This window comes from Sander lucioperca, chromosome 7 (genome assembly GCF_008315115.2).
Source record: "Sander lucioperca isolate FBNREF2018 chromosome 7, SLUC_FBN_1.2, whole genome shotgun sequence".
In the NCBI taxonomy this organism is placed as follows: domain Eukaryota; kingdom Metazoa; phylum Chordata; class Actinopteri; order Perciformes; family Percidae; genus Sander; species Sander lucioperca.
In genome coordinates this window covers 33,417,402-33,443,721 of record NC_050179.1, presented here as the reverse complement: position 1 = coordinate 33,443,721, position 26,320 = coordinate 33,417,402, and the positions used below count along the sequence as shown (strand labels likewise).

The 26,320-nt window shown below is 39.5% G+C and overlaps 1 protein-coding gene across 1 annotated transcript in view; it reads right to left on the bottom strand.

Annotated features, from left to right (window-relative positions):
- pot1 (protection of telomeres 1 homolog) overlaps positions 1–26,320 on the bottom strand; it is a 78,094-nt gene that overhangs the window by 13,653 nt on the left and 38,121 nt on the right. The window contains exons 8-10 of the mRNA XM_031279734.2: positions 25,372–25,499; positions 24,175–24,468; positions 19,463–19,618 (exon numbers count right to left, since the gene is read on the bottom strand). Of these exons, the coding sequence (XP_031135594.1) occupies positions 19,463–19,618; positions 24,175–24,468; positions 25,372–25,499 (578 nt within the window). The remainder of the gene's footprint in view (positions 1–19,462; positions 19,619–24,174; positions 24,469–25,371; positions 25,500–26,320) is intronic.

The following is a 26,320-nucleotide window of genomic DNA, read 5'->3' as shown; positions in this document are numbered from 1 at the left end:
AGAAGCGCAGGCATTTAAGAGGCACCAAAATCCGCGTTGCTTTTCGGTCCGGTAGATACCGGTCGTTAAGGCACCGGTGCCGTATTAGCACAGGGTCTCGGTACCCAACCCTACCTAGGTGTCTGATACGGACACACTTCAGAGCACAAAAGCTATACTCACAGCAGAGGAGAGAAATTAGAAGCAGAGGAAACACTGAAGCACATAATAGCACACAGCAATGTGTTGTGCGGAGGTGTGGGTGTGTTCATTTGTGTTTTAGTACATAACCTTCATAAAACAATCAGAAACAATGGAAATATGCTAGTGGGTGCGAGCTGACGCAAATTCTTAATAGGCGGTGCGAACTTAGGCAAAGACACAGTTAGGCAAAGTGAAACAATATTACAAAAAGGAGAGAAAATGAATGAACTCCAGAATGACGTCAAGTTAAGCCTTTTGGTACAAGCCTCAGCTTTCAGTCAGCCATCTTCTACCAGACATGAATTATCTTGGCATCATTTGGAAACATACCTGCCTTTATGCTTAGTTACAAACTATTTACTACCATCAAAAGACTGGATGGTTTTGAAACATAAGATTGAAAATATCTTCACCCCTTGTAGGGGTCTTCTAATTACCGCTTTATCTTAATTGAAATAAAAAAAAAAAAGTTAATTTTAAGGCGAGAAATGGTACTCTCCTCAGTTCTTCAGCAGCACTTTCTAAATCCTTAAGAAAACCTGCTGTTTGAGTATGAATCGTTATTAAGACTATATAAATCCCACTGTGGCTGGAAGCAAACAATGAGACCAAACACACAGTATTTATGTTTGCAGTTTTATTTAGTCTCCGGAGACCTGGATGTTTAGCAGAATGAGACACAAGAAAACAACAGGAAGATACGGGAGTCTGGCTGTGTTTTATCAAAGCTACATGAGAGTTTGTAGTTGTAGAGAGCACTGAGAGAATGACTAATGCTAGGAAGCTCTGAAAAAAACACCAGACGGCAGGACGAATAAAGGCGGTGCCATGTGCCATCAGCTCTGATCTCGCCTGGTCGAGCTTCCAGTCTGTAGTCACATATTAAATCCTCTGCAGCGGTCCTGAGAGGCCAGGTGTGATTATAATGAGCAGACTTTCAGCTGAGAGAAGCAGCACTAAGTTTAGACCAAAACATGACTCATCGGATCAGAGGACCAAGGTCACAGTTTGTCCAAAAGTACAGTCGCTTACTGAGGCGCTTTTGTTGATGAAAGTTGATCCTGCCGTTTTTTTGACGGTAGGGGTGGGATACACCAGAGGCCTCATGATACAATATAATCACAATACTTATGCCACAATTCAATATTATTGCGATTTTAAACATGTTGCAATATTCTGCGATATATTGCAATTTATCAGCTTTTTTCCAACTTCAAATTTTTCCCAATTTCAAATTATGTTCCCAGAAGGAAACTTTGTCAACATCTGTTTTATAGATGAAGATAAAGATAAAAGTCTCTGTTTGTTCATCTCACTTAAATTTTATTGCTGCAAAATGGCAATGTCAAACTCCGAATCTAGCAAAACTGACCAACACATATATCTTAAAAGAGCGATACTTGTCTGTATATCGGTACAGTATTGCCACGAAAAATATCGCGATGTTATGCTGTATCGATTTTATCCCCGACCCCTATTTGACGGTGACAAAATTTGTGGAGGTTTTCATTTTCATTTATCTTTTTTGAAATTTTTGTATCCTGATTTGTGTAGGCACAGGCAGCTTGGAGGAGGATTTAAACTTTTTCGGACAGAAACCTGGTCCACGGAAGTACGCAAACGCAGAAGCTTCGAGCTAACCAAGATCATTTTCACGCGGCATTGCTTTCTTGAAAAAAATCATGACGCACAAAATACTTACAGCTGACCAGTTTGACAGAGCTGCTGAACATGTCCGTATGCGCCGGCATATTTATGACACTTCGCCACCTCTTCATTCAGACACACATCCCATCATCTTTTTTTTCTTCCTTCTATCCTGTAAGTACACTTGTAAATGATAATTCACAGACGCCGACGACTGTGGTCATGGAAACTCCCTGACGAGCTCTACGTTGCCCCCTTGAGTCGTTGTCATTTGCATTCGCGTAATTGTGTAGACCATGTTTCTGCCCTTAATAGACAGGATATAAGAGAGAATTGACTCCCAGGCTGAGTTTCCATTGACCGATAATTACCGGTTATTGGCAGGAAAAAAAAATCATGAGGACCGAAAATTCTAATTCTCTCCGGTCAGAATGACCGGTGGAAATAATTCCCTCTGCACAATTTGAATTGTGTTAAAATAGGCTATAGTGATTTTCATCTTTTGTTCTATTAAAACCATGAACAATCATGGTTTTGAAATAAACAATCATGACTGTAGCGTATGTGATAAAGGAAAAAACTACATGTCGCGTTCTCGCTCTGATTGAGTGCAGGAGTAGACTATCGTAGATTTACAAACTACAAATGGCGACAAGCAAGCGAGAAAGTCAAAGCCCAAGCCATAGCGAAACAGGGAAATATTGTAAGTTACTTTATAAAACGGCCGGTCTAACTGTACGTACACACAGCCGCCGACTTGAGCTGCAAAGAAACTCTGGCCGCCCGGTCAAGGACGCTTGTCAAAAAGTCCGGGGAAGCTGTTTGAGGCTTTGGCCGCTCTGACGTAGCAGCATTCTATGTTCATCATGGAAAAAGCACAAGCAGCCACTGCACGGCCAATACATTGACACTAGAAACCTTTTATAAATTACATATATAATGACAGAATTTCTATTGGTTGTTGGTTGCAGCGGTGTCTGTTAGCAGTTAGCTCTTTCGTTAGCCGCTGAACCGCAGCAGCATGCAGGCAGAGCGAGCAGCCGCCAGCTGTTGATCCGTGCAGGACTTCATCGTGAGCGGACTGTTTAGAGACCATGTGACCGGCAGGTAACGTTAACTGGTCCCTATACGCAAATATCATAAATGATAGGGAACCTGATGATGAATGATGAGCTTTTCCTCCTTTTTCTCTGAACTAATGTTTTGGTAGGAACGAAAAGTTTACATCGTATGTTTCTCTGGAATCAGCCAGCACGAAGGACGTCTATATTCCGATTGGTTGCTGCTGCTTGCCGCTGAACCGCGTCATAGCTCATTACCATAAAGTTGACCTACTTTCAACTTTCTGATTGACGCTCTGGTTGCTCAAAATACCCAAAACGCGATGCCGACAGATTTGACGCTCCTTGCAGCTGAGAGAAGTCAGCTTCCATTGAAAATGAATGACTTCCGGTATCTTTAGAAGATCAAGTCGGCGGCGGTGTGTACGTACAGTAATGTAAATGAAGCCAAGAAATTGCCAGCGAGGTCAAGTCGGCGCCAGCTACAGCCCCTCATTAAGGTTAATGACACAGACGCACATCGAGACACCACATATGATGACAGCCCTCTTGACATGACAGGCTTCTCCCTGCAGAACCGCATCAAAACAGCACAGCGAAGTCACCTTGGGGAAGGCAGAGGCTTATGTGCATCGCGAGTTGCAGAAAGACACTTGTTTACAATTATTTTGATTCAAGTTGGCACTTCATAATTTTATGAGCCAGTTTGTTTGTACTGTAGTTTGTATCGTTTTATTTTTATTCTGCCTAGCAAATAGAAAATAGGCCTATTTTAATTCAGATCAACACGTTATGTGCAATGATTTAATTATTTTGCCCTGTCTGCATGTAGCAAGTAGCCTACATTTAAATAAAAAAAAATAGTATAAATATACATCCCTTGATGATATTATTCTTCATATAGCCTGCCTATCGCAATTAACACAGAAAATATTTGATCGGAACTTATCCCATTTGACCAGTAAAATTAAACCTTACAGGTCACATGACCGGCACCATTTTTTTTTTTTTTTGCGGAAACACTGCTCCCAGGAGTCCCCGAGGAGACAAAAACAGATTCCTAGGTGTCCATGTAAAGACGAAAACACTCTTAGATATCCACATAGTGACAAAAAAAGCCTGCAAGGTGTCGTTGTAATACCCCCCGGCACAAAGCCAGCTCCATAAGAAAATTCCCACTTGGTGTGAAAGAACATGACAGGACAGAGCCCTGACCTCAACCCCATCCAACACCACTGGGATGAACTGGACGGCCAACTTGTAAGCCAGAGCCTTGTGAACCTCGACACCCTTTTGGTACGGACTAAATCTTGTATTAAATGTCGGGTTGGATTCATATTCTTGTTTGTTTATTCGTTAATCAGATATTTATGGATGACAACCTAACTTTTGACAATTTGAGGCTGTACTTTAGTTTAACAAAGTTCTTCTTGTGTTTAACATTTGACAATTTTTCTTCTTTAGTTCAATGACAAAATGGTTATGTAGAAAAACCTGTTCATATTTCTCAAAGGCATCGAAAAAAGAATAGTTTTGGTATCAAAATGACGGTATTATATCGGCGTTAACATCACAAATATTGATCTTATGAGTGCAACGGAACAAGAGCTGATGAATACTGTTTCAAATTAAAAAAGGACCATGCTGCTGTTTTTTTGTTTTTCTTAAATTTTAGCCCATTAACCACAGGTTATGTATATTTTTCATGCATTCTGACAATGTTTCCAAATCTCACTGTTAAAATCTCAGAAGTCAGTATGTCCTTGAATGCGGCAGGCGGCTGTACTTTTCATTTGGATAGTCCATAAAGTAAGGTATTACAAGAGTATTTATTTGGTATCGGTAGCAAAACTGAGGTATGATATTTGCACTCACTGTAGGTGATTGGACCCAGAGAGCTGGTAGCTTTAAATATCTAACATAAATCTACAGATGCAGTTTACCCAAACTTTTAGAAAAATGTGTAAACTACATTAGAGCACAGTGTTTGTATTATCAAGAGATATTATCTCTACCTTCTGTGTGAGGTTAAGATAATTTAAAGCCTTCAAAAGAATATGAATATTTTTTTAAAGAAATGAAAGTGCAGGAAAAAAAGAGAAAATCACCTCAGAGCTCAATCATTACTACAAAAGTTGGCATAGCAACTAACAGCAGGAGAATCCGAGGTATCATTAGAGTTTGGTGACCGGCTTTTTGACCAATCAGATCATTCAGCTGGGACCACATTTAGTATAATGGGCACATTATCACTATCAGCATGGGCATGGGCATGGGGAAGGGGGCGTTCAGGGAACACTGGACACACTGGTCCACAGCTCTGAGAGCGATTGGCCTGTCTGACAGATAATGGCTCCCTGCAGCTTCTCCTGCAAACAAACCATTTTCTTTTTAAAGAGGCGGAGGGAACAGAGTGGAGCAGCCTGTGGCGGCTTCTGTAAGTACTTGATCTGTATAAAAAACTAAACACTCCACCGTCCGCCCACCGCCCGAAAGCCTAGACGCCGCTGCCTCTGTCTCTGTCTCATGGCATTAGTGCTGCCTGGCTGCTCAGTAAAACAGGATTCCTTAAAATTCAAAAGATTGCTTTCGGCTTCCACGGCTTCTCGTCAAGCTGAGGCTCAATAAAGCAGCCAAAAAACTTGTGCCCTCGCTGAGAAGAAGAAACTGTTCATTTCACACTGGCTTCTTTATGGAGCAGCAGGAAATGGGCTTTAAAAGCCAGACAGATACAGCCTAACTCAACAGTGGGGCTCTTTGTGCTGGAAAATCAACTCGATGGGGAACAGGGGATGTGACCGACTGAGGTACACCTCATTTCAGAATAAATATATTGACTGCACTCTAAGCCTTAAATAAAACAATCAAGGACAGATGATAAAGATTATTTTCATTATTTAATAAACTAGAGTCGCCCCCTATTAGTCGATTAGTTGACTATTCCGTCGTTTTCGTCTAGGTAAACTATGATTTTCCATTTGATACTTTATACTTAAGAACACATATTGCTCATCTTGCAGTGCTTAATATGGTTAATGTATGGTATGAGGTAAAAGAATATATTAACATATTGGACTCTCTGTCACAATACAGCCCAGTGTGCCAAGATTAGCCCATAATTAAATCATTCTAGAGGGAGGTAATCAATAAAGCCATGTTCATCTTGTCTGTGAACATCCCACTTGACCCTAAGATGATTTTGCTGCAACAAAATCCAACAAATCTGAATCTGAAACCCCAAGAATAAATACATGTATTGATTTTGCAATCAATACTACAGGCAAAAAGGACTATAGCTCTCATCTGGAAGAAAATGGAGGCACCTACAATCTGTGCTTCAAGAATATGGCTCAATGTATGTACACATGGAGAGATTAACATATACATTGAGAGGCAAACTGGGGGTGTATGAGAAAATCTGGAGGCCATTTGACCAGTTTGTAAAAGAAGAAGACATAGGGGAGCTGCTACTTTGATACGGACATATAATTAGCTTTTTGTTTTTTGATTGTTGTAGTACGGCTGAGGTTGAGAGAAATGTTGTGGGTTGGGACGGGGAGGAGGTTGTTTTAAAATTGTTAATGCAATGACAAATTAATAAAAACCTTGTTAAAAACCTAATAATGAAATCCCTTCAATGCTAAGACAAGACTAAGTTTGATTGTGGCGTTCATCTTCAGTTTGTTCATCCGTAGTCAACATGACTAAAGCACTAAACAAACCGCTAGTTTATTTACTGCACTCTCTGGAAGACTGTTTAGAGAGATCTTCTCTGGTTCCTTATATATCTTCATGAATAACGGGAAGTCCCATCCCTCACAACATTCAAAAAACCCTTTAACAACACAATTTAAATCCATCAAAGTTTACCTGATCAAAAGGTTGATATTGAGCCAAAAGACGTAAAGACAATCTGACAAAAGGAAAATAAAAGCTTCCTTAAAATTCTGCTCCCTAGAGTAGCCATTAAACCCACTCACACAGAGATACATCTGTCCAAAGCTGTAATATCTAAATAAATGATCTGTACATGAGACAAATCTCCATACAGACAAGAGCTGTGTAATGAAGTGTCAGTGTGAATGTGGATCTGAACTCTCGGTTGTCTGAGCGATGCTCTGCTGACTTCTCAAGCGCCAAGAGAAGAAGCGGCATTTCCGTTGCGGTCTGTGGTTGTTGGAGGCGATTTGTGCCCGCGGGCCGACAAAGTCATTTTCCTCAGAACTGTGCTCACTAAACAGAGAACAGTGTGGGAGTAAAGAGCGCGATGCATTAGTGCGCGACCCCCAAAAAACATTCAATGACATGGAAATGTGCACTCGGTCGACCGTGAGTGCTAAAAATGACATAATGAGCGGAAGCTGTCGGAGCTGAACGCAGAATGAGGAGAACACGATGACAACGTGAACACAGCAATCAACGGCTCAAACGTTCTCCACAATATTTCAGGATGTGGCCATTAAAGAAAACAAAAGAAGCCGTTATAAAATACAATGGCTGAATACAAATGTCCCTCCTTCTGGAACAAGTGTTTGCAGACTTCAATCAGTACATCAAGTACAGAGTAAAAAAACACATGGTTGATATCCACAGTACAACTTTAGCATTAACACTTTTTATATATTCAAGCCCTTGGCTGAGGATCTTCACATTGTAGTTGGTCACATTTTTCTTTCTTATTTGGATGAAAACCAAGTTTTGCCTGTCTAATAATGGAGATTATAGAATAATCCGGAGGCTGATTCATGTGTTGTGCTATGAAGGGACGCCGCAATTGCTACATTGGCAGAGTTGAACGTGAATGCCATTACACTGACAGTGAAAGGAGAGATGTTTGGATTAATCACGGTTGGCCCTCTTTAACAGATGACGGTAGCCTGTGTGAATGTGAAAGTGATTTAGTGTGGGATAAACCAAATGACATTAACGTACCGCTTCTGTCCGACCTCCATTGTGGAGGGATCAAAACAAGACTGCATTACATGCTAGTTTCTGATTCCAAATCATCAAACTTGACCAGGATTTCTTGCATTGCAGTTAAAAGAAATACACTGCTCTGTAAAAACAGCAGTGATGATTCTATGAAAGAGAAAATGTCGGCCAGGAAACAAGAGCACCGAGCCAGCATGCCTCTTCAAATGCAAATCGAACATATTGGATTTAATCGAGAGGAATTAAAGTGAAATTAATTTCATAGATCAACGGCTGTAGATTTTGTTTTCCCTTTTTTTCCTAAATTTGATTACAGCAAAGCCCAGAAAGACATCTGGCTGTTAAAATGGGACAAAACTTAATTTTAATGGAAATCATTGTCCATATTTTCAAGGATCTGTTGGACATATTTCCTAGAAAAAATGGTTAAAATGGATATCCTTTAAAAATGTCAACCTCGTGGTGGCCATAAAAGGAAAAGTCAGGGTATCATCAAAGTCATTAAGATTCCTCCGCCATTAGCCACGAATGTCTTAACAAAATGTTGTGCCCATCCCTCCAACAGTTGTTGAAATATTTCAGTCTGGACCAGAGCGGTTGCCCATCGAAATAGCATGGCTATAAGTGTTACGTTCTGTTTTTTTAATTCATCAGATTTATTTTATGCTTGGCAACAGTATGGGAACTATATGCATACATTGTGTTCTGTAAGAGACCAAAATACTAAACTACAAATTCATTTTTACTCAAGCCTGACCTGCAGCCTATAAAGGCCTCGGTGTAAAGCATATTCATTGAAATTCCTGAACGCCCACATTAACTCTAACACTGGTGTTTAGAATCTGTTTAGCAGAAACGACAGACAGTTGCATTTTTTTCCACTCCTGAGTGAGGTGGAGGGATGAGGATTCAGACTGCAGACAGGTGCAGGTTCAGCAGGAAGAGAAAATGAGGCGCCTGAGGAGGTAACCAGGTAAACATCTGTGCTGGAGATTCTGCTGAGGCAGAGAGAGGAGGACTGCAGGGGGAGAGAGAGGAGGGGAAGATAAATGGATCAACGAAGACTTGAAGAGTCAGTAGAAACTGACACTAAGATGGAGAGACAGGAGGAGTTTGAGAGAGTGTGTGAATAATGTAGAGTGACTCTGGCTGAGGCTGGTAAACAAGACACGAAAAACTGAGTTAATCATAGTTTAGTTCAAGATCCAGAGATCCGGAGAGACTGTCAGGGCTCATTTACTATTTCTGAATTCACCCATCAAGAATAGTCTGGTTGTAATCTGAAAACCCCTCTAAATGAAGCTCCTATTACCTTTAAAGCTTAATTAGGTTATATTTTCTGTATTAATACCGAATGAAGTGACTCACTGTAATGTGAAAGGATCACCTGCAGTGCTGAACCAGGCCCCCAGGAAGTGCACCGGGCTTTGAAGCAAATTGAACATAGTGGCCAAACGGTGGGATTGCAACTCCTGGCCTGTCACGTGGTGCCCTCTGGCCCAAAAAGAAAGGTTTTGAACGGCTTACTTTAGCAGTTGTTGTTTCCGGGCACTACCATCTCGCCAGTCAAAAAGACTCGATCTCCGAATGCGAATGAACGGACTCCATAGGAGGAAATCTTATATGAGGCTCCTTTTTCAACTACAAGGTCAATATTGTTTTTCACTAACGACAAAACAACAAATTATCCGTGCATTTATATGGAACTAAGTTTTAGGAGCTTTCCATCTTTACTCTCCTCCCTGTTACGTTGCATTCGGAGATGGTAGCACCCGGACACAACAGCAACTGCTAAAGTAAGTCGTTCAAAACCTTTTTTAGTAAACCCTGTGTACACAAATAATGTTCTCAATGCTCGAGTTCATGTGTAGAGCCCCTGGTGATACTTCGAGCAGTTTAATGTTGTGTCGAGCCTTCTTAGTGTTTTAAAAATAAAAGGTAGGTACCCCTAGCACTCCCATTCAAAAGGCCATTTGACCGAAAAACGAAGATACGGTAAATCTTAAAAGTGTCTCTTCCGTCCTAATTATGGTTTTAAACTAAAGTTTGACTCGGGTACATTCACAAAAAGACCCTAGGTTGCATTTTGGCGAGAGTTACGCTTTAACAATGACTGCACTTCATTTGGTCGAGTCGGCGTGCTGCTTGTAACGTGGTGTGTTTATGGTTTTGAAGTATGTTTTGAAGCATGTTAGCATTGAGCATATAGCTCCATTGTGAAACACATTTTATCAGATCTTTTAACCGATTCTGAACGTTTCCATTACAACACTGACTTTCCTCACAGAAGAGCACGAGTCTGTTCATATCAGATCACATGGAACACGTTTCTCCATTGATTAAAGGCATACTTCACCCTCAAAATGATTTGTATAGCAATTACTCAACCCATGTTACCTTGAATTCAATTTTTTTTCTCTCGCACTAACACATAACTAAGAGTTTTCTCAATTTTTGGATTCTTCGTTCACCGTGGAGGCATGCAAGAAAAACACATTTAATTCAAGAATTTAAGGTGGTGAGTAATTGATATACAAATGATCATTTTCAGGATGAAGTATTCCTTTAGGTTACAGAAACTAATTTGGAGTTTTCCAAGCTCATAAACAACATATTTATCAGTTTTTTTCAGTCCTTTCTCAAAATAGGACTTGTCAGAGCTGAGCTGAGCAGCTGGAGCTGAAGAAGACCATTTCCGATGTTCAAAGGTACAAAAAAAAAATACACTGCAGGGAGCAAAGCCAATACACTTTTTGTGAGTGTATGTGCAGGAGTACCATTTTTAGGCATGTATAGTCTGCACGGCCATTGATTTTGGGATGTCTTTACAGAATTCGGCATGGATCCTTAAGGCATTGAGCAGATAACGAATGTGATTCTAGCAAAAATGCAGATACCGAAATCTGCTTAAAATGTGTAGAAGGTAAACCTGCTTCATCTGGTTTTACTGGGTGAAAGGCAGATTTTTTTCTGACTCTAACTCAACCGTCGCTACACATATTTAAAAGCCGTGAGAGGGGCAACATATGTTCATGTACATAGAGACTAGCAGTGCACTATAAACTACATGCTCTTCATCTCGTGCATACAGATTTATGAGGGTTTCTGCTGATGAAGGTGGTGTAAGAAGTGACAGACTGACAGTTAAATGTGACATTTTGATGTTTTGATTAACTCTGCAGAAGGTTTCTTCCTTTCTTAAAGAAGTACCAGTTAAATAAATGTTTTATTATCTGTGTGTGTGAGTGTGTGGGTTTCTAGGAGATTTAGTTATTGAGGAAGCAACACTACACCGACTGCGGCACTCGTCCTCCTCGCTGTCTTGTTCTTAGATTCTCTTTTCATCATAATGGGCTCCTTTCTCTATGAATGGCCTTCTTACAGAAACGCCTCAGTCAATTTTATACAATCCCACAGATGATTCACCAGAGGAGCCTGGTAATTGTGAGAAATATTCCAGTTTAAACACTCCCTTAGTGATAAAGCTCTCAGTGTGTGTCACACAGAGTGTGAGGTGTATTGATGGACGGGTGTTAAAAGGCACCTGTCAGAAGAAAATCCAATCAAAGGGACGTTTTACCCATGAGACACCATTCTGAGCGCCACTTACTTATGTGTTTTCAATTGATTCCTATTCACCATTTGGAGTTCGGATTAGGGTTTTTGTGACTGTGTGGATCCTCCTGTCAGCCAAATGTGTTCACACACACACTAACATTCAAAAGTTTTGCAAAAAAGTTTTTAGCTGAACTGGACCGAAGTAGACTGGGTAAACCCAGTCCGATCTGCTGGCGATTTGATTTTGTAATGCAGCTCAGGCTGGAAACCTGTACGTTTATCTATCCTGTTTCCGTTACAAATCTGCGGGGACCAATCACAAACTGGCTTATCCACCTAGCGCGCTATTGGCGGGTTTAGCACGATGACGATAGAGAAGCGACCAAGCAGCTTCTTGTTTACATTCAACGTGGCGGCCACCGAAGCGCAGCAACCCGTTGACGCCACTGTCGCTGCTACGTCACCCAGATCATTGGTCTGATTGGTTGAAGGACTATCCAATTGCGTACAGAGTCATTTGAACTATGCCCGTTGATCACGCCTCTTGTGCAGTACAAAATACAGAGCAGACTCCCCAGACTAATGTTCAATCTTAAAAGATTGAGTTTAGTCTGGTGATAGCCAGACTAGGACCAGAGAATATTGGGTTAAAACAGATCGGTGATGCCATTTTGGCCTCATTGTTCTCCGTGAAGTTTTTGGAGGTGATGTAATGTAGCGTTTTATGTGGAGGGAGCACCACGCCGGAATCCATTTAAAAAAATGGCCTTTTAAATAAATACTACTTTGTAAGGAAATAACAGGAGGAAAAAGGCTAACCAGTTTCAAAAGTGACGTATTTTCTTTTTAAATAACTGCTGTGCGGTGGATTTAAATCATGCTGATACGTGTAGTTCAAGTGGATTGGTGTCCATTGGTGTGGTGGTAGTTAAATGCAATGCAGCTGTTAACCAAAATGTAATGTAAGTAATTCCACTGAAAGTAGATAATCAATATGAATTATTGTCAGATCCTAATTAACACCAGTGAATCTATGAAGTGACAGAACAAATGAAAACTGCTGCACATGAAACTTCCTAATTATATTTTTTGTCTCTCATTGAACAGTAATTGATGAATTATCTTGTTTAAACTTAATTTAAGCTAATTGTTTGGCATAACTGTTGCACAGGAAAATGCAATTAAGTCTGACACAAAATAGGACAATTGCTAGTGTTAAAATTTGCTTTTCATTCAACAGCTGTTTGGGTTTGAGTTCAGCCAGTTTAGTTGAGGTGATGAGAGGATGGGGAGTTTAACTGACTGGTAGTCTTTGTGATTGTATCGTGTTTTATATATATATTTTTAAGGCCCCCTACATATTTCTTGCTCGTCTTTCACCTTTCTGATTGCCTCTCTTGTTACAGTGATCTCAGCTGATGATGCTGTGCTGATGACTCAGATCGTTCACTTCATGACGTGAACAAGGTAGGTGGAGGAACAATGACAAACTCATGCTGCTGCCTCACTATATTTCTCGTTTCTCCCGTCTGTTGAGGATAAACCAATTTGTCAATTTCTGACAAAGGTTTCTCCCTCGCACAGAGTTAGGTTTTTGCAATAAAAACACAAGGATAAACAACCTGCTTGGCTTCGTGTGAACAACTTGCATGTAAATACTCTTGTCCCAAAGAACTGTAATACTAAAGTCAGGGTTCCAACAGGTTTTCATGGACACAATTCCAAAACTTTTCCATGACTTCTCTAAAGGTCATTAGAGAGCCATGAAATACTAAAAGGTGCTGTAGGTAGGATTGTGAAGATCCAGGACTTAGCCAAAACATTTTAACATCAACAACTTCTCAGTCTCTCCCCCCTTTCTGCTAAAGTCCAAAACGGTCTCCTAAACCCCTCCCCCCACAAGAGAGAATGAATGCGTGTGCATGAGCATCCATCCAACACAATCTTGCGAGATTAAAACGAGATTTAACAGTTAAAGAAGAAATTAAGCGAAGAAGCAGCGACGACTATTTTGCCAGTTTTGCAGATAGTGATGTTATTTTTTTTACTCCTAATTTAATTGACTATTTTTTTGTTAATAAGCAATGCTTTACTTTTTATTGATGAAGATACATTTTCAATTTTATGTTCATTTAAGAAAGAAATACAATGTTTTATGACAATAAAGAGGCGTGGTTTACTTCATAGGCTGTGAAGTTGTGTTATTACATTATCTGGGTCACATGACAGTGATACATAACGAAAGATGTATCCAGGGGCCTGTTTCACAAAAGCAGAATATATAAATCCAGGATAACTGATAAAGCGAGGCTTGACCTAGTCTAATCTGAGCATCCTGGCTTGGTGCGTTTCACGAAGGCCAAGCCAGGCTGAGGAGGAGCGACTAGGTCGAGCCAGGCTGAAGTAATTCAGATAGATGCGCGTCCACGGCTTTCCTCAAAAGACCGCGAGGTCGATCACAGATTTACTGATGCCAAAATGGAGAATCCGCATTGTACATACTTTATACAGAGTGAGCAGCAGCTTCTTGTGGAAGTATGATGATGTGAAACACATTTGTATAAAAAGAAAAGAAACACGGTGAGAGAAAGCGTAGCAGACGATCAGATAGAATGCGTAAATAGACTAAATATATACATTAACTGACCACTGCTCTGAACTGAAACCGTCATAATCATTCCATTCAAGGATTAGGCTACTAATCATTTGCACAAATTAACAGTTGTACTCTTTGCCTTAAAAGTAAGCAGAAGATAATGTTACTCAGGAAATTTACCATGAAGATCAATTTTCTACAATGCTAGAGTATGATGCGTAAATATCTCTTTCACTCTGTTCCTCCCTCTCTCTCATGGGCTAAAATATAAATTTCATTTCAAAGTCATTAACTTCCACTGCTCGCTTTTAATGCAAAGTGTACAACTGTTTGCTTTTGCAAATGACAGTGACTCATTGAATGGTTTCAGTTAAGAGCAGTAGTTCATAAATGTATATTTTTAGACTATCATTCAGTCGGCCCACTATTATCTGCCACGCTTTTTCTCGTGTTTTTTTTATTTTTTATAGAGGACGAGTTTCTTCTCTACATATTATATGCCTTGCTCCCTTGTGGACATAGAAAATAAAGACACTGATGAAATTGGACTCTAAAATCTAGAAACTATTAAGATAATTAAGTGATAAAGTCCATGCACACTGTAAACATGAATGGAACAGAGTATATTCATCAGTTATCCCCACCCCCCCCCAGCAAAACATAAGGTCAAAAACCATTGGGGTGTCCTCTCCCCTGTTGTTACATGAATGTACAGTAGCCTATATCACTAGATAGTTACTGGTCCAGTGAACTAAGACAATTTGGGAGGATTGTACAATTAGGATATGTTCTTTAAATTGTACAATCCTCTCAAATTATAGTCCCAGTTTACTGGACAACACAATTTGTGTGCTAAGAATGCCAAATACCATGCACATGGAAGTGGAACAAACATGATCCTTATTCTTAAAGAATACAAAAAAATGTATCAACTAAAATAATTCAAGGTGCAGTGGTCAACTATAGAAATATACAGCATTGTATGTATTGCCCTTAGTAACAGACTTCATTTAAAACACATCTGAAATGTTATCAGGCTTTTCTAATTATCTCAACAACTGCAGAAATATATTCATCAAACTTCTAACAACAATATGAACAGCAGTCTTCATACAGCAATATAACAGTAACAATGACGGTCACATGAATAATTATTAAAAACAATTATGGTCACAACTTTAAATAATAACAGTACTTAAATGAACAGCAATATGCACCTGTTGTATTTTAATCCAGGCTGATAACAATAGGGTAAAACCACTGCTGGGTGAACAGAAAAGGCCCCAGGATTAATAAATCCTGGCTGTTAGGCTGGTCAGGAGCAGGCTAGCTGCACAGAATAAATCTCCATGGTGATTTATGTGCCTCCACTTTCGTGAAACCGAGTCAAGGCTTAAATCATCCAGGATAACTGATAAATCCCGGCTTAATCCCTTATCTTGGTTTTGTGAAACAGGCCCCTGGAATTCATTGAAAACTTGATTTGTTTGAAAAAGTAACAAATAAATACATATTTTTTTAAATTTGACTGAAAGAGACAATTATATTGTTAATCGCAATTATTTCTGAGACAATTAATTGTACAGCAGAATTTGGAATTGGTACAGCTCTGCTCAGTACTAAACTCTCCTCCAGCTCTGGGGCGTCAGGTCCAGACAGTCGTGACATTTTTCCCCGAGCTGTATTCAAACCAATGACTTCCAGATGATCTCATTCTACACATAGCCTCAAACTCATTAGCTCGACTGTTGTTTTACGTTGAATAATGGGTTGATGAAGTGTATTTACAGCATTTAGATATGGTTAAAGATATCCAGTGTAATGAACCGGCTGTGTTTGGCTGTGAAGAGCTCTTTAAAAACGCCCCCAGGGTCGAGTGTAGATGTGCGTCACGAGGACAGTGAGTGCAGAGCTGAAAAATAAACCCCGCTCAGTCTCACAGACTCAACATTAAACCAACTCTATAACAACAACTGACAAATGATCACTTCATACAGCGATAATTAAGAAAATAAATGTGAAGAAATGAAGTTCACTTAGGCAAACAATTGGTAAATGAAGCAAAGATTAGAGAGTAACATCAAAGCAATTACAGTCATTTTCTATCACCATTAAAAAGTGTAAACTCACTGATGAATTCTCCACAGGAAGACGAAGCTCCCACTGTGTTCTGAACAACTTCAAAAAATTAAAACTGAGCTATAAAAGAAGGAAAATCAATCTTTTTGGGGGATTTATGAGATGGACACACGTACTTTAGATGAGAGTGAACTAGGGCTGGACGATATATAGAAACATTTTTTTGCCTTTCATCAGCCTCAGTCACGTCATGTAAGCCAGGACGTGCCGAGATGTACCCATGACTAATAAATACGACTCATATTGGCAGATTCTCAAGATTTCTAGCAATAAACGGTTTGGTTTTCAACACACAAAAGTCTGGATAATAAGTTTCAGAAAATGATTCAAATGTATTTTTTTGGCAGACATCTTTTCATCCGATATCTTCTACACTGGGCAACTTACACCAAAACAATCTAGATTGAGAAATAGCACTGCAAGTAAGAGGAAAAATGTGGATTTTTGATTTGGGGTTGTCGTTGTGACTGATGAACCATTGCTTTCTCTGGAAACTTCTGAGTGTCTTTCAATCTAAATGTTCATACCAAAACAGTGTGTTCAGTTCAGCTAAATTTAATTAAATTAAATTAAATTAAATAACACTGCCCTACGTTTGGGGATCGTGGGATGTGCAATCCTAAAAGACCATTGTATTTTTGTTCAGTTCAGTGATTTGAAGCAATAAAAAGTATTTTAAAGTTTCTTACCTCCCTTTCGTGGACACTTTTTTAATGTTGATAAAACTGAAGTGAAACGTTTTTTCCATTATTTGATTAGCTGACCAAAAAAAGTGACCTATCAAACATAAATGTCAATCTTTCGCGGCTTTTTGAAAGACATTTGAAGACTTGGACTCATGGTGAGGGGCTTGACGTTTTAAACTTTCAGTGATGTTAAAGTCAAGGTTACAAAAGAGAAGTTCCTCTACAAGCACCTCGGAAGAGAAAGCTCAGAATCAAAACCTGGCAGCAGGAGTGTTGCAGCCCGTTAGACAACTCTAGTATAAAAACGTATGAGAGAAAGTAAAGAAACAACAGAAAGGAACTGAAAGTTCCTCAGAGGTCAATGCAAACTCAGATATCCTTATCTTTATCATAACAACATATTCAAACATATTCAGAGAAGAAGTTAAACAGCAGTGGTGTGGGATTAGCTCTGCAGCAGGTCAGGAAGTGTGGTTTCCACAGCTATAATTCAGTTTTTTCTCCTGTTAGAATTAGAGTCATTTGCGATTATTACAGGCTGTATGCCCTTGCAAAGAAACCGTGAAAAGGACAAATGAGTTGCCAGCTCTCCCCTGTCACTTCTGCCACCCTAGGGCTTAACAGGCCACTCTATACTGATCACCATTGTATGATAAAGAAAAAGGACAAAGAACTCTGGTTGCTTTAACATTAAGAATAACACAAAAAGAAAGAACATGCCCCCTACGGCTGTGATTCAAGACCTATTAGAAACAGCAATGGCAATTTTATTTGTAAAGCACCATACGAGATCTCACTAAGATACTCAAAGCTGACAAATATTTTATTTTAGAGCTGCAAAGATAAATCGATTAATTGTCAACTATAAAATTAATCACCAACTATTTTCATAGTCCAGTGGAAAAAAAAAAAAAAAAAGTAAAAATTCTCTGATTCCATCTTCTTAAATGTGAATATCTTCTAGTTTCTTCACTGCTATGTGACAGTAAACTGAATATCTTTGAGTTGTGGACAAAACAAGACATTTGAGGACATCCTCAAATGTCCTTGAGCGGAATTTTTCACCATTTTCTGACATTTTATCGACCAAACAACTAATTGATTAATCATGAAAATAATCAACAGATTAATCTACAATTAAAATAATCATTAGTTGCAGCCATAGTGGGAGGCAACGATTATAGACTTTGTTGGTACGATTATAGTCTGAAAAATAATCACGGTTTCACGATTATTATGCATTAATTAATTTCACTGCTAATGTATGAAATTACAAGAACACTCTAGATTTGAATGTGTTATTTATAGCTGCCTTTTGAAACAGAAATAAAACATAAGGCTAATTGTTTTGAATGTTTTGAAAATGATTAAATTATCAATCATAATGTAATAATGTAATGTACACTTTATTATATAATATATACTGTATATATATATTTTATGTTTAACTATCTTTGTTGTCCTTGTTTTTAGCTGTATGTCTATTTCTATTCCTTTAAATCGTTTTGTTTTAAAGGACCCAGGCCACCACAGGTGCTAAGTGACAACACTATACAGGGTTCAACGTACGTATTTTTTTTTTTCCCCACTTGTCCAGTCGGGCAAGTGAAAAGAAATTCTACTTGCCCAAAGTCAATTTTTACTGGCCCCTATACAAATTCTTTGTTTTGTTTTCTGGAAAAACATCAAGTATTCATCATCCTTTCTCTAAATTATGGCTAAATGTGGCTGCCAAATAGCCTTGAGGGGGGTTTGGGGGTTCTCCCCCAAGAAAATGTTGTTCAGGGTCTGATTACTGTTTTCCATGTCATTTCAGACGCAGATAAATGCAAGCACATTCAATAATCTATGCATAGACCTAATGAATGAAGATCCAGTCAGACAATTGTAGGGAAGATCAGGATCAGACATTTATTTAAAAGTGCTTTGTTCAGCTACTACTGTCAGTGCTGTGAAGATGTCAAACTTCCAATATGGTCAAACAAACCTCCGAACGTTTATGTAACTCCAGTCGTTTAAAAAATTACGAATCCAATGGAATCATTTCTTTTAATCCGATCATTGGTTCCAAATTTTTACAAGTTTTTGTTGTCAGTAGTGGCCACCGTACTTCCAGGCGCTTGTTGTGTTGTGTGGCTTTATTTTGCGTTGAAAAAGCCCGGTAAAAATGTAACTCACCATTGAATCAAAATAAAATGTGTGAAATAAGCATGTGACCTGTTTCAACTCAACCCTCCAAGAATCAGAATCAAGAATCGATAAGAACCGGAATCGAAAGAAAGAATCGGAATCAGAATTGTTAATAACAAAACGATTCTCAAAATAGATATTGTTCTATATCTATGATTCTCAACCCTAACCATGTCTGAATTTATGTGTCAGACATTCACACTAAAACCCAGCCTGTAGAGGTTTGGGTTTCTGCTGTGTCATGCAAACTAAAAATGTCAATCAGGCAAACACTTTCAGAGTGGTGTTGTGTTGTTTGACTAATGAAATCAGTCAAGTGAAGAGATTGTAGGTGAATGACGTCAATGACTTGTTATGAAGAATTAGGGATTTTCTGATGCAAAATGCATCATAAAAAATAAATAAAAAAAAGTACAGATTGTACACAATAATTCTAATTTTAACTGTCAGCTTGTGGTTTGTGCTCTGACCTTCAGCTGCCTGGCGAACTCCGTGTGGTTGTCGTAGACGAGGATGTTGGCGATGAGGCTCTCTCTCTCTTGAGAGAAGGACGTCGGTCCCTCTGTGACGTTCCGCTCAACTATCACGTTGAGCAGAGTGTGAGGACACCTGGTCCCGTCCCACACCTGGAAATAAATCACAAAAACATGACGATAAGACTCTGAATCTGTAAACCAGAAAAACACTGCTGTTGACAGTCCATTTATCCATCTGTAGGGTTGGGCATCATGGTAACACTTAACTTGAAGGTACCTACCGATTTTAACAATTCTGAAGCCAATCCCAAATCTTTCTTTCGATTCCGGTTCTTATTGATTCTCGATTCCAATTCTTTGAGGGGTGGAGTTGAAACGGATCACATGCCACAGATAAGAACATTTTTATTTGAATTCAATTTACAGTTTTACCGGGCTTGTGTGTTAAATTTGGAACCAATGATCAAATTCAAAAACAAATTTCCCAAACGATTCCAATAAAAAAAACTATTCCTTTGGAATCGTAATTTCTCGATGCCCAATCCTATCCATCTATCTGTCCAACTCCTTGGACCACAATATTATATCTCAAAATCTAATTAATCACTCAGACTGTAAATGTGGAAAATGACATTTCCCACAGACAAAGCGCAGTTTGTAAAGAGGATTTTGACAGCTTAGTTCCAGTGAAGGGAAATCTTATCTAACTTTAGTCTATATCAGACATTCAATTTAAATTAGGTAACAGCAGCCAATCAGAACGACTAGATATGCAACGTTCATCATTTAGGCTGGATGTCCGTCACCTTCCTCTTTCTTTGTGTTGCTGTTCTAAACTCCGGTGGATTTGTGAGGACTATGGTTAACAGCTCCTCAGATCTCTGCAGGGTAAATCCAGACAGCTAGCTAGACTATCTGTCTAATCAAAAAAGAGTTTTCTCTCGCACGACTAAAACAACATACACATGTTCCACCAAAACAAGTTCCTTCCCGAGTAGGGTTGGGTATCGTTTGGGTTTTTTCCGATACCGGTGCTAAAACGATACTTTTAAAACGGTGTTGGTGCCTAAACGGTGCCTGAAAGCATAACTCTCGCCAAAATGCAACCTAGGGTCTTTTTGTGAATGTACCCGAGTCAAACTTCCGTTTAAAAGCATATTTAGGACAGAATCGCCACTTTTAAGATTTACCGTATTCTCGTTTTTCGGTCAAAAGGCCTTTTGAATGGGAGTCCTAGGGACACTTTTATGCTAGCCTCAAAATAGCTATTTTTAAAACACTAAGAAGGCTTGATACAACATGAAAATTTGCTCCAAGTATGACCAGGGGCTCAACACCTTAACGAAAGCATTGAGAACATTGTTTGTGTACACAGAGTTTACTAAAAAAGGTTTTGAGGAACTCACCGTAGCTCTTGTTGTTTCCGGCTGCAGCCATTTTATCAGTCAAAAACAATCAATTTCCGAATTCAACGTAACACGGAGGAGAGTAAAGATGGAAAGCTCCTAAAGCTTAGTTCCATAGAAATGCACAGATTATTTCTTGTTTTGTCGTTATTGAAAAACAATATTGACCTCGTAGTTGAAAAAGGAGCCTCATATGGAGTCCGTTCATTAGAATTCGGATATTGACTCATTTTGACTGCCGAGGTGGTAGCGGCCGGAAACAACAAGAGCTACGGTGAGTTGTTCAAAACCTTTTTTAGTAAACTCTGGGTACACAAACAATGTTCTCAATGCTTTCGTTAAGGTGTAGAGCCCCTGGTGATACTTGGAGCAAAGTTTCATGTTGTGTCGAGCCTTCTTAGTGTTTTAAAAATAGCTATTTTGAGGCTAGCATAAAAGTGTCCCTAGCTCTCCCATTCAAAAGGCCATTTGACCGAAAAACGAAAATACGGTAAATCTTAAAAGTGGCGATCCTAAATATGCTTTTAAACGAAAGTTTGACTCGGGTACATTCACAAAAAGACCCTAGGTTGCATTTTGGCGAGAGTTACGCTTGAACTTGTGCCTGAACCGAAATATATATAATATATTTATAATGTATATATTATAAAATATAAAAAAGGAGCACAAAACGACAGTAGGCGACATTAAAGAATGGCCTGTTTATTGCTAAGGCCATATGGTCACAATTAAATGATTGATTAATAATGTAATAACAATAACTTATAACAATGACTTATTTCACCAGTAAATTGCTGGTAAACGACAAAAACAAGCACCAGATGGGAAAAGGGTATTTTACAATAACTTAAAATGCACCACAAGGCTGGCGAGTTTCAAGTAAACGCACCGTCTGTGTTGTTTTTCTGACAACGGCAGCTGCAGTCAGACTGTTACATCCCGGTGTTGGAATCCTCTACAGGGAAATACAGTCACACTTTACACCGCTTAACGCAAGCTGTCAGCATTTTAACCATTGTGTTTAATCCAGCTACTAGCTAACAGTAATGTAGCGTCCCGTGCAGCGATGCTTCTGAAAAAAAAGAAGTCAGACACTGAAATGAGGCACCGAAATTTTTGTTCTTATTCGGTCTTGTTACTACCGTTTGTCGGAACCGGTGCCCTATTGGCACCTCGTTTTGGTACCCAACCCTATTCCCGAGGCTATTTTGCAGAGACGCCACGGCTTTTCCCGGTGCTTAGCACTGCCGAATACGATTGTGATTGGTTTAAAGAAATGCCAATAAACCAGAGCACGTTTTTCTCCCATCCCGGTATGCTGTGTGGACTAGCCAGACCTTCCTCCTCTGCAATGCCGTGGTGGAGGAAGGTCTGGCAAAGCGAGACTAATCTAGCTTTAAACTTTTTTGCAACAGTTTGGGGGAACAATAACAAATCCATGTCATACTGCTCTTATCTCACACAAATACTGTTCATATTCACCAATTATTTCCAGTCACTTCCAGTTTGAAATCATGTCAAAGCTGGATGTTGTACACTAAAGAAATTCAGTTAAGAGCAATGAATGCTGAATAAACTTTGTTAATGATCTCAGGTGCTTGAGGAAAAAGTACAAAAATCTATTCTTACTCTAATTAACTGTTGTGATTTGGAGAACATCATCTCCTGGTTGAATGTGTTGTTGTGTAACAGCAGGCAGCACCCTCAGAACAGCTTTAGAAACTAGTGAGAGCAGACTGGCAGCAGACTGGCAGCAGACCAGCGCTCGCTGCCAAATGCTGTTGCAAATGTATCTCCTCTATCAGCCTCACTGGCAGCCAGCCTTCACTTAGACTCATCTCTGCTCTGAAAACGGAGGTGGCTGCTGAAACGGCTCAGGAGGGCCAAGATAAAACACACGACACCTCCTCCCACTGAGACATGTGGAACACGTAGATTTACTACGAGACGGGTGAAGACAGAAGGCAAACATGCAATATGTAGGGCTGCAACTAACGTTTATTGTCATCGTCGATGAATCAGTCAATTTTTTTCTGGTGCAAATTGAACCTAGGGGTTAATAACATATGTGTACACACATATGTACAACACACGAACGCTGTGTTTGAGCTATGTTACTGGTTACTGGTTGCACTGCGTTCGTCGTTCGACTGGTCATGACTGTTATCCAAGATAGCGGCCGCATGTAAACATTAACGCTACTGTCTTTATAATCTATGTCTGTACACTTACAAAGTTCTCAATGCTTCTGTTTACATGTAGGGGCCCTCATTATGCTACCGTTGAAGTGTGGTGCCATTTCGAGCCTTGTTAGTGGAATCAAATAGTGATTTACCCTCTGCCCAGAAAGCTAGCGTTAGCAGCTAACCCCCGGTTTGCGGTAGCTTGTTTCAAGCTAGAGACACATTTGATTAGCATGAAAACATGTCCCAGAGAACGGTCGACTCGGTACACATGTGTTATTAACCCCTAGGTTCAATTTGCGTCAGATCTGAGTACATGTTCTTCCACCGCTGCACACAGTAAAAAAAAAAAGACCCATAATAAATATTGAGAAACACAACCTGGCTCATTAGCTTGTAAAAAATGCACCACATATCTTAGTAAGATATAGATTAGTTTATTCAACTGGTTGGTTAGTTAGTTAACCGTAAATACCTTAGGGCTGCAAAGATATGCGATATGAAACCGAAAGCGCAACACTCAGATCCACAAACCTGTGCGCTGTGAGAAGGCAGAATGGCGACACACCCCTTCCAACTGCTTTCTTTTGGAAGGCTGGCTGCCAAAAATCGCACCTTACTAGCTAATTAATTAGCCTGAGTTAAACACTAGCTATCAGTAAACAGAAGGTAGTGGCTGGTGGCTGGTGTGTGCTCCAGTGTTTATGCGTTTGTGTGTCGGCCTGCCCCCACATTTGGCGACTGGCGAGTGTTAATTTCGGACACTGCACAGTACTGTGAAACCGTAGCCATTTAAGTGAGAGTTTAGTTCTGTTTGTTTTTCAACAGTAGTTTGTTACAAGGAAAACAGAAGTGTTATAGCTTTGGCTGTTAATTCATTTGACTTAGGTATATTGTTAAAAATTTGCATAGTTAATATTGTTATTTGGTGTTCAGTTTATACAGGTTTTTCAAATGTTATTTAATAAAAAAACTTTTTTTTCTTCTCAAAATCCTTTTTTCTCTCTCCTCCAACACCTCCCCCCCCAAAAAAAGAAACAAGGTCTGTATCGAATCGTGGGTCAAAAATCGTATAATATCAACTAACTAATCAAATACATGTGTGTAAGGTTCTTACCCTCAGCAGGGTGCAGGTGGTGTCGATGGGAGCTTTGGCCAGCAGCTGGCAAGTCAGGTCAAAGTAAGCTTTGGGCGATACGGCAGACAGAGGGATTGTGGGAACAGGGGGGACGAGAGCCTGCTTGGCGGCCCAGGATCGCAGCTCCTCCACGGTCTGACGGTCCTCCTGGTCGATGTGGAAGGAGCGGCTGGAGGTCCGCGGCTCCATGGATCCGCCCTCCGCTCCGTCAAACACCAGCACAGAGAAACCAAAGCTGGTGACGAGCGTGATGGAGTTATTGAAGGACTGCGTCTGTGTAGAGAAACGTGGGATCTTTTATCACTGAGCTCTTTAACGTACTGTAGATACAAGTATTTCTTGATTACATACTCTCATAAGTAAGACTGCACAATACATCTTTTTATAATAGTCATCGCGATATCAACCGGCACGATAAATACGTTGCGAAAGAGAGATTTGTGTTAGTTGACAGAAAATATCAATAGAAAAATGCACTTTAAAAAGTAACTGTCGTGTTCAATTTGGTAAATAAAAAGAATGTTGGAAATTATTTCCTTTCATTCCTTTTAAAGCTATAGTGCGTAGTTTCTGTCGCCCCATGAGGAATTCTAAGTAATGACAACAAAACTGTTGGCGCGTCCACATGATACAAGCCCTCCGTCACAGCCCCCACCTCTCCTCCACACAGTTGCTAGTAGCCAAGGAGGACACGAAGGATTAAAAAAAACATGATGGACTCTTCAGAAGAGGTCATTATCTTCACTTGAGTTTCTGCGCAGGAAAGTCGCCGGACGCCACAATCTTCTGAGGAGCTGATAGTCTTAATTAGCTTTGTAGCAACTCATTTAGCAATGGCTTGAATGTAAAGGACGTTTATTAATATAAAAAAGTTACGCACTAAAGTTTTAAATTTAACAAGAAATTTGTTGTGTTTTAGCAGAATACTGAAAGCAGCAGAAAGGCAGAACTGAGTACACTTCTGTTTATCTATTGCACGTAATATGGCTATCGCAATATTCAACACCATTATTGCATATTTTCTTGATATCGTGCAGCCCAACTCATAACAATAATAGTGGTGGTTTTGGAAGTTTTAATTCATGCGTTCCAAAGCTACACAATAACATGCACAACTTAAACTTGGCAACACGATATATGGTTCCTAAAAGAAGCAGTCTGTAATCCAGGCTGGACCTTGACTCTGTGGAAGCGGATGATGTCTCCTATTTGAAAGATTTTGGGATGGTCCTCCAGCTGACAGAAGATGGTGCAGCCGATCTTCTGGTTGGACTGATCGGTAATCTTCAGGCTGGAGCAGAAGTCTGTGGAAAGAAAACTTCCTGTGGTCATAACTCTGAGGAAAGCGTGAAAAATAATGAAAACCTTTCAGCTGTACGTGTGATAGTGATGGAGAACGTAAAACAAAACATTAGGAATACGTTGAAGAACAGGGCTGGGTTTATCATTTAGTTACGCAAAATCATTACATATAGGGCTGGGCAATATGGAGAAAATCAAATATCACAATATTTTTGACTAAATATCTCGATATCGATACCGCACCGATATTGTAGTGTTGACTATTGGTGTTTTCACAAAATATTTACACAATGAGATTTTTTGATACATAATCATCAGTAATGTGGATATAATGACTAAGTGGGTAAAGGCAAATAATAGAACAGTTACAACAATCTGGTAAGTTTAGAAAATGACATCACTTTACTGTAATGCAGCCTTTAAAACCAGTAAAAGACAACACTTATGCCATATTACGATACCCAAAATCTAAGACAATATCTAGTCTCATATCACAATATCGATATAATATCAATATATTGCCCAGCTCTATTACAGTACAAATTCACTTTAATGTCTTTCCTCCTTTTTAATCCTGCTGATGTAACCCCATGAGGATGATATTAATGTCAAGTCACTTCATTGATGAATCATTAAAAACAGCCCTAGAAGAAAATTTGGCTAGCCGGCTCAACCGCAACCAAGAAAATGATAAGCCCCCCCCCCCCCCCCACTCGCTTTGTATCAAACAGTATGTTGGCGTACTTCCTAGACATAGATATGCTTGAGCTCTCTACAGCAAGGAATAACAAAGCCAATTGTATTTGTTTGTTCTGTATGTTGA